At 31.4% G+C, this 12,802-nt stretch overlaps 1 protein-coding gene across 1 annotated transcript; it reads left to right on the top strand.

Annotated features, from left to right (window-relative positions):
- Positions 1–5,354: 5,354 nt before the first annotated feature.
- Positions 5,355–9,417, top strand: LOC131928076 (lipoyltransferase 1, mitochondrial). Its single transcript, XM_059283986.1, has 5 exons — positions 5,355–5,663; positions 5,954–6,137; positions 7,085–7,192; positions 7,851–7,985; positions 8,817–9,417. Exons 1-5 carry the CDS (start codon positions 5,359–5,361, stop codon positions 9,249–9,251), a joined length of 1,167 nt encoding a protein of 388 aa, XP_059139969.1. The 5' UTR covers positions 5,355–5,358; the 3' UTR covers positions 9,252–9,417.
- Positions 9,418–12,802: the final 3,385 nt, after the last annotated feature.

Below are 12,802 nucleotides of genomic sequence, written 5' to 3'. Positions count from 1 at the left end.
TAAAATAGTTTTTTTGGCAATGTTGACAATCAAAATAGAAAAAACCCTTTTTTTAAATTTATAAATGGTTTAATAATTTTCTTTCTTTAACTTGCTTATTCAGCTGCTTTAAATTCTGTTTCAAATGCTTGAAAGATTTTCACAGAGTTCAGTCAAATATTTTAGCAATTATTATTTTATTTTCATTCACATAATCAGAAATTTTGTCCCAACTATATACAGATACTTTGATCTTAAGTCTTTTTCCTTTAATTTTAAATATACATCATATTTGGAAATTAAAGCAAAAATAATTATTTTTATAATTTATGTAAATTTAATATACATTTGTGAAAAAAAAAATTAACAATTACATTAATTTTTTAATTTTTTAGTAGGATTTCAGTTGTATGACTAATGCCTATTAAATGAAAGAAAGCGAAACTGTTTGAACTCTATCATTGCCCTATAAAAAATATCTGCTTTTATGCAATCATTTATTTAAGTCATTTTTTTTAAAATTAATTTTAGATGCTAACATTTCCTGTAGTTTTGCACATAATTTAATTATATCCTTATTGTCAATTTTTTTCTCCCTGCAAATAAATCATTAGCAATGATTTTAGAATCCTTATTTTAAAAAATAATTTTTAAATAACCAAAATTTGTTTTTCTCGTCTGATAGTTAAAATTTTATATTAAGACAAAATTAAAGACAATTATGGAGGCTAAATTGGTACATTGACTTAATGTATCACTAATTTTTTACAAATACATGATTTTATCATTAACTATATCGTCGTCTATTTAGATAAGCATAATAACCTTATAATGCTCTGTGATAAATGTTGATTGGTTTAGTATAAAGTAGATAGAAAACAAAAAATATAATAATAATAGAAAACAAAACACAGACTTTAAAACATTTCTATGTTTCTCTCATGAAATTCAGTTAACCTAGACATGCACACATCAATTGTTTAATCAAGCACCATCTTAGCTAGTGTTTTTGAAATCTATTACTTTGTAATTTAATGTGATCTTTAAAAGCAAAAGAAAATTATTGTATTGAATAAGGCAGTGGGTTAATGAGATTGGAAGTTTTGTGATAACTATTGTCTATTTTGACATGCTATAACTGTTTTATTTTTTTTATTACAATTAACAAGCCAAAATGAGCATAAATCATGTATATTATCATTATATGCTCTAGTGATTGCCAGTTTTTTTTAGTGTAGTTAGTAAATTGAATTGTCTTAGATGCTTGTTATTCATGCTGTTTCTTTTATATAAAATGAACCTATTACTGTTACTTGCAGAATTTTTATGTCAATTAAATATTTGCCTGGCATTCCAAGATCAATTAATTATTTGGATGTAAGGTGTTATGGAAGAATTTTATTTAAAAAACTGCTTGCATTTAAAAATAAAATTTTGACATCAATTAACTTAAAATCAAACAAAATGTTTCCCAAGATTTTTGGTTTTGATCCCCTACAAAGTTGGGAAAAGATTTTCTAAATTAAGGCTGAAACATGTCTCTTTGTTTACACAAAAGATGACACAAAAGACTTCAAATTTGTAAGCAATCTTCCCTTTCTAACCCATTACTTATCAAATTTTAAACAAAAATTATTTTACACTGAAACTCATGATGGCTAATTAAAATCCACACAAAGTGGAGGTCACAACTCAAAGTATATTCAGAAATGTATGTTATTGTTATCTGCCTGTGATATATGAAATTAAAGGAGAAAAAATATGTATTAATATTAGATACAAAAACATTAGGGAAATTATTATTATAATCACTTGCAAGTTACATATTTTTAAAATCTAGAATACAATTTAGTCAATTTTTTTTTTGTACAATGGTAGGATAATATGTTTTTGAATAGTTTAGGATATAATGTAATACTTTTTGAAGTTTTTTGTTTGTTTTTTAAATGCTGAAATTGCAGTTTTAAATTTCACTTTCTTAAGAATATTTAATAAAACATTTGCATATACAAATTGTATTGCTTAGCTTCTACTAGTGTTTTAGTGCATCTGACTTTAAAGAAAAACTATTTCAGGTTCAATAAAAAACACACTACAGTTACCATGGACATAATTTTTTCTGATAATACCTTTAATAATGCTTTATGTTTATTCCTTGCATTTATTAGAATTCGTTCTATTACATGTGTATTTATTAGGTATCCTGCTTATTGCAGAGAATAGCTTTAAATATTTCTCTAAGCCAATACAAATAATTATTTGCTTTAGGATGTCAAAACATAAAACCTCATCTATTCATTTAGTAATGTAGGCGGATAAAAAAAAATTCTATATAAATTTGATTGTATTTGTATATTTAGTTGGTACTAAGTTGATGTATATGTTTAGTCCCGGTGTATACATTTTAATATTGTACAGAGGTGCTGAGCTACATATTCATTTTGTAATAGCCCAGAGTAGAATATTTAAAATGTTTGATGGCAATAAAAAATATAGAATTATCTTTGTATTTTTTGTTTCGTATTTTGTAGTCTTCGTGTTTTTTTCTGTTAATTGTTGTTGATGACAGGTTGATGTTGAAGTTCAGTGTTTTACCTGCAAAAGTGCTAACATAAGTATAAATTGGCTTGCTTAGATGCCTGGATGTCTAAGGCCTAGGGATCATTTTTTTTTTTGTAACTTAAAAGTTTGAATGGTGGAGAGTCTTTTTTATTATCTGCTAATTCATGGCTTTTACTTGGGATGATTCCCTAAAATTGACAAAAATCAATACAAATTCAAATATTCTTTTCCTGTTCGTGCCCACAACACATGGGCCAGATGAAGTAGAGTTCATCTGTTCAGAGCACTTTGCATAAGAAAGGATAGTGTGGTCATCACTATTTCCATACGCCTTTTCCCTAATATTAGGTATCCGTCAGAGCTGGATGGACTCAGAGACATTCTACTGACGACCCCGGATTTGAACTCAAGGCTTTCAAGTTAGCAGTCTAGTTCTCTACCACTAGGCCTCACTGCTGTTCCATACAAATTCAAAGAGCTTTTTGTAAATAAATGTAGAAAGGGGTCATCCATAATTGACTTATCATTCAGTTTACTAAGCATTTTTATTACAATTAACAAAAACAGACTTTAAAAACACAAAATAACTGCTGTAATGTAATTCAATCTATAATATTAATTTTTAAAATGCATAGCTTGTGTCTTCAGACTTTCTACTCTCCACTTGGCTCCTTGTCACACATCTTCGCATAATCTCCCCCCCCCCCCCCTCCCCACAGTAGTTTAAGGATGACCCCAAAAGACAACTAATTTATACCTTTTATTATCTTACTCAGTCACCCCTTTCCCCAGTTCTCCCCAACATATTGCTGGTCAGGGTGGATGACCATCATTTGGTAAAATAAAACACATGCAAAGTTCTAGGACACATAGTCATAGTCACATAGGCCTAGGTTACTATAATTTTATTAATAAAATCGTATGTGGTTACTCTGCTGAGTCTGCATGTGCGCACCAGAATTTTTGAAGGTGTCTTACTAGATTTCTATATTTTTAGAACAAATTTAACACTTTAAAATGATGTAGTTTATCTAAAAATTTGTTTTTACTGTTCTTCATTTTATTGGATAGTTTTTGGTATTTAGTTTACTCTACAACAAACCAAACATGGAATCCCACTGACTTTATTGTCTTTATATTTTTAGATCTATTTAATAAAATAAACAAGTGAAAAATAGTCCTAGACTAGATCATGATCTAGATTCTAGATTCTAAATCTACATTTCTAGATTCTAGTTGTTTTTTTTTCTCCACTACCACACTCACTAAGGTGTAATGAGTGTAGTGTAAGCCCACTACTTACTACTAAAATACTAAAAGTTAAAAGTAAAAAAAGCCACTTGCTGACTTTCTTGGGACTTGGATTTTGTCCTTCCTTTCCTAAGCATTAAATCAGAAGTTGGGCCTAGATCTTGTGTTCTTAAACTTCTAGTCTAGTTCTAATATTATTTATTTAGTTAGTATTTTAAATTTTACTTTAGGGCGACTACACAACTGTATTGGGTAATCTATCGTTTTGGGTACGTAAAATCGCCCGCGGCTATTAATGTACGAAAACGTTACCTCATTGTCAAGGCTGTAATAGAAGTATATTTTGATATGTTTGTGTCAAATATTATAGATAAATGAATAATAAACCTAAATCAATGGCTAAATATATTAATATAGGCCAGAAATTAACTTTAAACATCAGTGTCTGCAAGCAAGATTTGCTATATAAACAGCAGCCATTTGTAAAATAGAGTGACTTCCGCCTGAATCTCGCGCTATAAGTCTATAAAAATAAAACTTTAACAAGATGGCTGCTATAGTAAATGAGCATGGTTGCATCTGTTGGAAACATCGCTGGTGTTCATTTATTACTGAAAAGTTTTAATTCAATTGTTTAAAAACAGGTACATAAATGAAACAAGGAAACATTTTTGTATTTTTCAAAACATAAATCCTCCTCAAAATGTGAAATAATTATTAAAATGTAAGGAGTCACCTGTTTTTCACATTACTAGTCGCGGGCGATTTTACGTACCCAAAACGATAGATTACCCTGTATTGTATAGTATACACTACTATACACTAAAAGAAGTTGGGCCTAGATCTTGTGTTCTTAAACTTCTAGTCTAGTTCTAATATTATTTATTTAGTTAGTATTTTAAATTTTACTTTAGGGCGACTACACAACTGTATAGTATACAGTATACTGTATTATTTAGTATAGTTAGGCCTATAGGCCTAGATCTACTATTTAGATTTACTTTATATTTTGAATATTTTCTGTTCTTTTTTTAGAGGGGGGGGGGGGACAATTTAACTTTTAACCATAACATTTTGTGTTTGTACTAAGAGTCTAGAGATTGTAGGTGCTAAGGAAAACATCTGACAATATATGATGAAATCAACCTGAATTTTTAAGATTGACATCATATAATAAAATATGTAGATCTATGTATGTATGGACTGACCAACTCAAGAGCCTATGGAGATTTTATGTTGATAGTTATTGCAACCCCACACCTACTGACTTAACCCTAGCCCTAGTCTAGAACACAAAAAAAAGGTATTACTGCTACCCCTAGCTAAAACTATCATTGCTCTGATAAGCTGTATGCCTTATAGCCTAATAATTATATTAGTAATAGCCTCAGCTACTTACTTCCATAATCAGAAATTAAAAGAATATTTTATTATTTTTATAGAAATATATATTCTTTAGGCATAATTCTTTTTTGGTCAAATTCTAAGATAATTTTAATTCTCTTAGTAATTTAAACCGTAATATTACTTACTAAACATACTTTGTTTTCTTCTAAGCCAAACAGGATGCAAACAAATTTTACCATCTTACAACGGCTGCATAGCATCTTGTCTCATACAAATATATCACGTCGTCTATGTACATCTCATGGAAGTCAGCTTAAGCGCCTGGTATTGATATCAAAATCAAAAAGTATATTTCATAATTTGGCACTGGAAGAATGGATGTATGAAAATAAAGACTTTGCTGATGTAGAATATCTGCTGCTTTGGAAGAATAGGCCAACTGTAGTATTTGGACGACACCAGAATCCTTGGCTTGAAGCTAATGTATCATTAGCAACAAAATATGGAGTGGATATTTCTAGAAGGTGGCCCATTCTTTTTGAACAAACTTAGAGGTACCACAATCCTCACTCTACAGTAAAAATAGTTAATAAATGCATTAATGCTAAAAAATAAAAAATATTACTATTTTTCTAACCAGCACTGTTATTTGAAAATATAAATTACTTGCAAAATATAAGTATTTTAAAAAAAAAATTAATGTGTAACAAAAAAAATGATCTTAATATCTTTTGAACTGTAAATGAGTTTTTATCATGTCCAATAACTAGTAAAGTATAACTATAACCTGATTTTATCTGATTATTAATTTCAGATCCAGTGGAGGGGGCACAGTCTATCACGATGAGGGCAACCTTAACCTTTCCTTTTTGACATCCAGAGCTCGTTACAACAGAAAAGCTAACCTCAACCTTGTTGTGGATGCCCTGACAGCTAGATGGGACTTAGATCTGACAGTCAACGACAGGGATGATATTATGTTAGAAAAATTTTACAAGGTGACTACCAATGCTTACATTTTCAAGTTTTTTCAAATGGTTTCTGAGTTTCACTATTACAGTTATGTATTTAATTGTTATTATTCTCTCTCTCTCTCTTACACATTCATTGCTGGCTTAAGCTCTTGCTTATTAAACAGGCAGACTGGAACTGGGTTAAGAGTCGAGCCTTTCTGTCACTCATATTATCAGACACCTGGGTTACCACCAGGCCTTTGCTTCCTCCCTCAATACATCACACCACCTGGTTTGGACATGAGGGGTGGTTTGGACATGAGGGGTGGTTTGGACATGAGGGGTGGTTTGGACATGAGGGGTGGTTTGGACATGGGTGGTTTGGACATGAGGGGTGGTTTGGACATGAGGGGTGGTTTGGACATGAGGGGTGGTTTGGACAGGAGGGGTGGTTTGGACAGGAGGGGTGGTTTGGACAGGAGGGGTGGTTTGGACAGGAGGGGTGGTTTGGACAGGAGGGGTGGTTTGGACAGGAGGGGTGGTTTGGACAGGAGGGGTGGTTTGGACAGGAGGGGTGGTTTGGACAGGAGGGGTGGTTTGGACAGGAGGGGTGGTTTGGACATGGGTGGTTTGGACATGGGTGGTTTGGACAGGAGGGGTGGTTTGGACAGGAGGGGTGGACCTACAACCTCAAGCCCAGGATCTGAAATCATGACTTATGTGTAAGAATGCACACTGTCTACCACTAGACCATGCCATCACTGTTCCCTCTAAGGAGAAAAAGATCGCGTGCAGCATGCATTTTGTGTGCGCGGTGTTCTGAAAGTCTTATACAAGGATACATTTATTGTACAAAATGACTGCGCGGCAGTTAAAAACTACTGCTTATAGGGAGGGCATGCTTTGTTCCTGCTAAGCTGTGTGGTTGCGCTGCCGCTCAGCTTAGAGGGAACATAGCATGCCATCCCTATTAATTGTTTATTTTTTCTAAGGTTTCTGGCACAGCAGCAAAACTAGGTCGTGTCCAAAGTTACCATCATTTTACATTGTTGGTGGATGTGGACCAACAGAAACTGCTGCAGTGTTTAACATCAGTAATGGTGAGTGTTAGGATTGTTACATATAAGTAGCGTCCCTTTTATTTACATGTTTACATAACCCTTCAAACTATAGTCTATTTTAGTAATATTGAGATTTAATAATGTAAACAAATAGTACACAATTCTGAAGCATAAGAATGTTTAGGAGGGAAGTGACATATAGCGCAGAAAACTTAGAGGTTAGGTAGGGTATAAAAGGTGGGGTGAGAAAAGTTTGGGGGTCCATTCTCTCATAGGCAGCTTAGGTCCTTGATGTGAATTCAGTAGTAAATTAAAGAAGTAAATCATATACGAACTTCGGGTTGGTTCATTGTCTACCGTCTTCAAGTTTCGACCCGTCCTCATCTCAAATCATGACATTGAGGTCACTTAACATTTAACAAACTATATGCCTATTGACGAATCTTTGTTGTGATGACTTAATAACAACACACAATTGATGGTTAGTGTTCAGGGTAATGATAATATTTCTTGCTAACATGGCATAAGTGCTGCAGTTTGAAATAATAGGACATTGTTTTATTTCTCTTGAGTTCTTAATTTTTTTACCGTAAACCACATCTAGTCAACTTGTCAGTTGTAAGTTTGTTTTATAATACTATTTTAATAAACAAATTTATATTGTAATAAAAATTTGGTTTCATTTTTTTTCTTCCAGCAAGGAGCAGATAGTAAAGCTACAAGAAGTAGCCCAGCATCTGTGAGAAATTTGATAGAAAGAGCTCCTGATATGACATTTGAAAGTTTAGTAGAAGTCATTGGCCAGAATTTTCTTCATAAAAATAATGAGCAGGTAGGTAAACTAAATGTTTTCTATCTCTATTGATATCTACAGGAAGTTGTCTGAAACCAGATCACTATGTGGATTAATGTATAGAAATATGGAGCCTGAATAAATTCTAATTGAGATAAATTACCAGGATGCTACGTTAAAATAAAATAATACAGGCATTCTGTCTTACTGTATATTAAATTAAATTATAATATTTTAGATTTAGTGTTTAAATAAAGTTTTTGCTTAAAAAGTTTATATTCTTTATTTTCTGTGTCTCTGCTTGTGAAGGGATGGTGTGGTCAACCTCCTTTACTTTTCCTAACTTGAGTCAGTGGGGCACAGCGTTGCCTAGCTGTACAGCGCTAGACTGCTAACCTAAAAGTATCGAGTTCAAGTCAGTAGAACGTCCCAGAGTCCACCTAGCCCTGGATGGTATATAGCCCATGTTATGGAAAGCAAAGACAGCTGGGCATAGTGTTGATCACACTATCCCTTTATAGGTCAAAGTGACATAAATAGGTGAACTCTGCTTCACTTGTACCATGGACCGTCATGTTTGAAAAAAGGAACTTTACTTACTTGTACTTGAGTCAGGCACCTAACAATGCTTGGTGGTCAGGGAAGTCCTATAGTTAGGTGAAGCACTCAACCACACTGTCCCTTCAAAAGCAGAGATATAAAGCAAATGAACTCTTCTTCATATATATCTACCCTATGGACCATCTTGTCTGAAAGAGTACTTTAGCTATTTTCTTCATACTCCTATAAAAATATCTTCAGCAGTTTAAAATTTCACACTTTACTATAGTGTCTCTGACAAATAAATTTTTACCCCCCCACTATCTACAGGTTAATTCAGAAAATTATCGTTGGATTGATCCAGTAAATGAAGAAGATTATCCAGGAATATCAGAGATTGTGGCCAGACTTGAATCATGGCAGTGGGTGTATGGGAAGACGCCCGCTTTTTCTATATTTAGAGCCTTTGTAGGTCACTTTAACTCAAAGCCTTGTACATTAAAAATCAGCATTACTGTAGAAAAAGGAAATTTAACATCACTTATCATGGAGGTGGATAGAATGTGTGATGATTTACAAGATTTAATGGAAACTATGCAAAAGTATTATTTGTCTAATTTAAATAGTCCAAGTCTAACTAGAGAAAATATAGAAAACTTACAAACTGGTTTTGAGTTATATGTTTTAGCAGAGTCAGGTAGTAATGAAACTGTTTTTGTTCAATGGGTGTCTAACTCTATAAAATCTTGTTTTAGTTTCTTGTAAAATTTGTAGCACAGTATTGTCAGGTTTTAATTTATACATTTTATAAATCGACTACTATTGTTAAAAATGTGCATTTGAAGATCTAAGTGAGTTTTTAAGAGTATTTATTACCTTTACAAATTTCTGTAAATTAAACTACTGGTTTGTAGGATTATATTAATAAATTATGTAATTTAATACTCAATTTTTGAGTTTATTTTAAATGATTTTCACAAGCATGGATGAATGGCTGTAGAGCAATACACTAACTGTCCCATGAGTTGATAAGCTCCCTTGATGACTTAGACTACCTCCCTTTATGCCAAGCATAGTTGCCCCAGCTGTCCATAGAGATTCAGTTGTGCAGACCAAAAACAATCTAGACAAAATACTGAACAAGGCCAAAGTCAGTTTTCAAATTTATTTTGAATGATTTCTTACAGTTTTATTGTAGATATACAAGTTTCAATACATATCAGTTAAAAACAAAAGAATGCACAAATATCTACAAAATACAACCAAGTCCTGCACAGGTTTTCTAACACTTTTAGTTGTTTTCTGTTCAAGGTACCTGTTATAATATAAAATTCACATATCGTGAATTCCCAATTTTGAGTTATTTTGTTTCATAAAGAAAAAAACAACAAATATGTACCTTTTAAATGAAGTGTATGTTACATGTAACAAATAATGTTGACTAAAACAACAGTAAAAAAAAACCTTAAGTTTATTAAAAACTAATATAAATGAAACATTATCTAACTTTTTCTCAATTCTAACACCATTAATGGCGCTTACATAAAAATATCAGAAGCTCATTTTTAAATATATTATTTAGGAATGTGCTATTACATATTTGAAAGTTTGAGCTTCATTTTGAACAATGAAAAGGCCACTAACAAATTATAGCTACTTTGGCCAACTTCAACATATTTATCTGGCCATTTTAGCAGAATCACTCCATATCTAACTTAAGTCTCAAACCAGGCTTATAATATAGACTTATGAATTTGTATTAAAAAATAAATCTAAGAAATTTAAATGACAAAATAACTTAAAATTATGTTAATTTTAGTAAGGGGCTTAAATTATTTGTCATTTTTAAAATTACATTTTTTTTGGCTATGTGTTAGGTATAACATGAAGAAACACAGGTTCTAAAGAAAAAAAATGGTCTTAGTGCATAAGTGGGTCACAGAAATATTCTTTGTGCAACTGTAAATGGTAGACCATGCAGTTTGCATATCAAACAAAAAGAAAACTTTAAAATTTATTCATACAAATGCTGTACACGTGTGGTTTACAATGTTCTTCAGATCTGACGAAAGACTGAGGTTTAGTTACAAGCTGAGTGCTACAATTTTATTGCAGTCTTGGTTCTACCTATAGATTTACTTCAATAATCATCGTGGAACTACAGTCTTTCAAAACAAAGGGCTCCACAATTTTTTAATTTTAAAATATATTTTTTTTTGAAAACTTGGCAACAAGTAAATTTTCTAAACATTCAAAACAACTATGGGACAATGCAAACTAATCTACTTGTTAATAAATGAAAATTATGATATTAAACACAAAATCCGTTCACAAAATGTCATTTCAAAATTTGTCTTTTTAAAGAAGACTGAATTCAAGTAAATTCAAATATTTTTCAAGGAAATGGTATGCTAGATGCCCTAAATGTAAAGCGAGAAAAAATGGGCTGCCTCTTGGTTAAATGGTATGCAAATTATAATTAACAGCAGGTCAGACTTTTTTCCCAGAGCAGCGAGTGAAACTTTTTTAGTTGCTTATTTTATTTACATGTTGCATTGGTAAGGCATGTTCAAATGTACACTTTATTTACACTGACTATTTCATGTTTAATTTTTTTTCGGGGGGATACTGAGTAAAGTATCAATCACCGGGAGTTCTCGTTTATACAGACTGGATACACATTTTTACTGTGATTGATAGCTTTTTCTAGTAGCTACACAGCTTTTTTCAAAAGTACATTGCTTTAGCTTATCTACCTTAAAATTATCTACTTAAAATTTGTACATTTTTGACCTTTAATTTTTTTTATTTTTTTTAGATTTCAGATATTTTAAAACTTTATTTCTGTAAACTTATTTTATACAATAAACAAAAAGTTAAAAGATTGGCTCTATTTTTCAAATCAAACGAAAGTATTTATACAAATTCGCTGCTCATGGAATTATTGAAAAGTTTTTTGTGAAAATAAAAAAACAAAACAAATTTAGTATCTTCTGTTTAAATAAGGCCTGGCTAAAATAATAAGGCCTGAAATGACATAGCAATACAACAGTAGCAGTGTGCATGGCCTACAAATAGCTGCTCCATAAACATCAATGTCCTTCTACAAACTACCTGTATTTACATATTGTACAGAAAACTGACCGTATAATCCTCAAAGCAACTTGCTGTCAAAGCAAATTGAAAATGCTAGTCCTGGAATCATTGGTACATAAAATTTTGGACAAAATCCACCACGAAACAAGGTATGAATACAGACATGTCCTACAACAATGTTGAGCAATGCAATCACATGGATGATTATTAATTTGTGTTCATTTCAAAGCAAGTTTTAAGAAAGTACAAGTAAGCCAGTTAAGAGTTTTTGGAAAAATATGATTCTCATCCAACTGCTTCTGCTATTTAATAAAAAAAAACAAATTAAATTAACATTTCAGAATTGATTACCTGATTACAGAAAAGTGGAAAAGTGTTACATGTAGTATAGGTAAGAACTAAATTGGTCTGAATTTTTATTCTGTATTCTCTTATGGCAATAAAAATATTTTCCAGAAGACTAAATGGATGAATATTAAAGAAAAAACCTATAACAGATAATTAAGTAGTTAACATACTGTATATTTTACACTCAAGTGCTTGGAGGATAAAGAATTTCAGTGCAGATGAGATTCATGAAATTAACACACACAAAAAAAACCAGTGTCAAATGGAAGAAACAATGTGCTACTTGTAGAGAACATTATAACATATAGTATATGATTTACACATTCATCTTACTATTGCAATTTCTTGAATATCCAATAACATTCTGATGCCAGGGATATAATATCCCATTACTGAGTGCTTGAAAAAATTGCAGTAGAAAATGTTTCAACAAATGTAGTATTTGGTTTACTTTTGTCAAATTTTTGGTAAAATTTGGTTGCTTTATTTACAACGAAATTCCATAATTCAAACAGATGCAGATTAATAATTATCAGCCTTCATTTTCATGATTACTAAATCTCAAAATTATTACACTCAAAGTAAAAAATAAAATCTGCATGCTCGAATGGAAGGTTTCAAATTTGTAAGGAATCAATTCCTGCCTCATTAGTATCATAATTAACTAATTGTGTAATTGATTCTGATTAAGTATAATTGAACAAAACAATTCAGAGTAAAGTATTTTCACCATAATGTTGAGTATACGGATTATCTTCCATACTAAACTGCCAAGATTATCCAAAACAAAATAAAATACAAGAATAAACATAATACATTTTAGGTCAATATTTTCAAATTATATTAATCACATTAATACTACTTTTTATATT

The sequence above is a fragment of the Physella acuta genome, unplaced genomic scaffold, assembly GCF_028476545.2.
Source record: "Physella acuta isolate Inbredline_101_S28 unplaced genomic scaffold, ASM2847654v3 ptg001460l, whole genome shotgun sequence".
Taxonomy (NCBI): Eukaryota; Metazoa; Mollusca; class Gastropoda; family Physidae; genus Physella; species Physella acuta.
Note: the sequence above shows the minus strand (reverse complement) of the source record. Positions and strands in the feature narration are given on the sequence as shown.

Excerpts from the sequence above, each read along its gene's own strand:
- LOC131928076 (XM_059283986.1), top strand. The coding sequence starts at position 5,359 with ATGCAAACAAATTTTACCATCTTACAACGGCTGCATAGCATCTTGTCT. Across the intron at positions 6,138-7,084 it reads TGTTAGAAAAATTTTACAAG|GTTTCTGGCACAGCAGCAAA; the intron begins GTGACTACCAAT and ends ATTTTTTCTAAG. Across the intron at positions 7,193-7,850 it reads AGTGTTTAACATCAGTAATG|CAAGGAGCAGATAGTAAAGC; the intron begins GTGAGTGTTAGG and ends TTTTTCTTCCAG.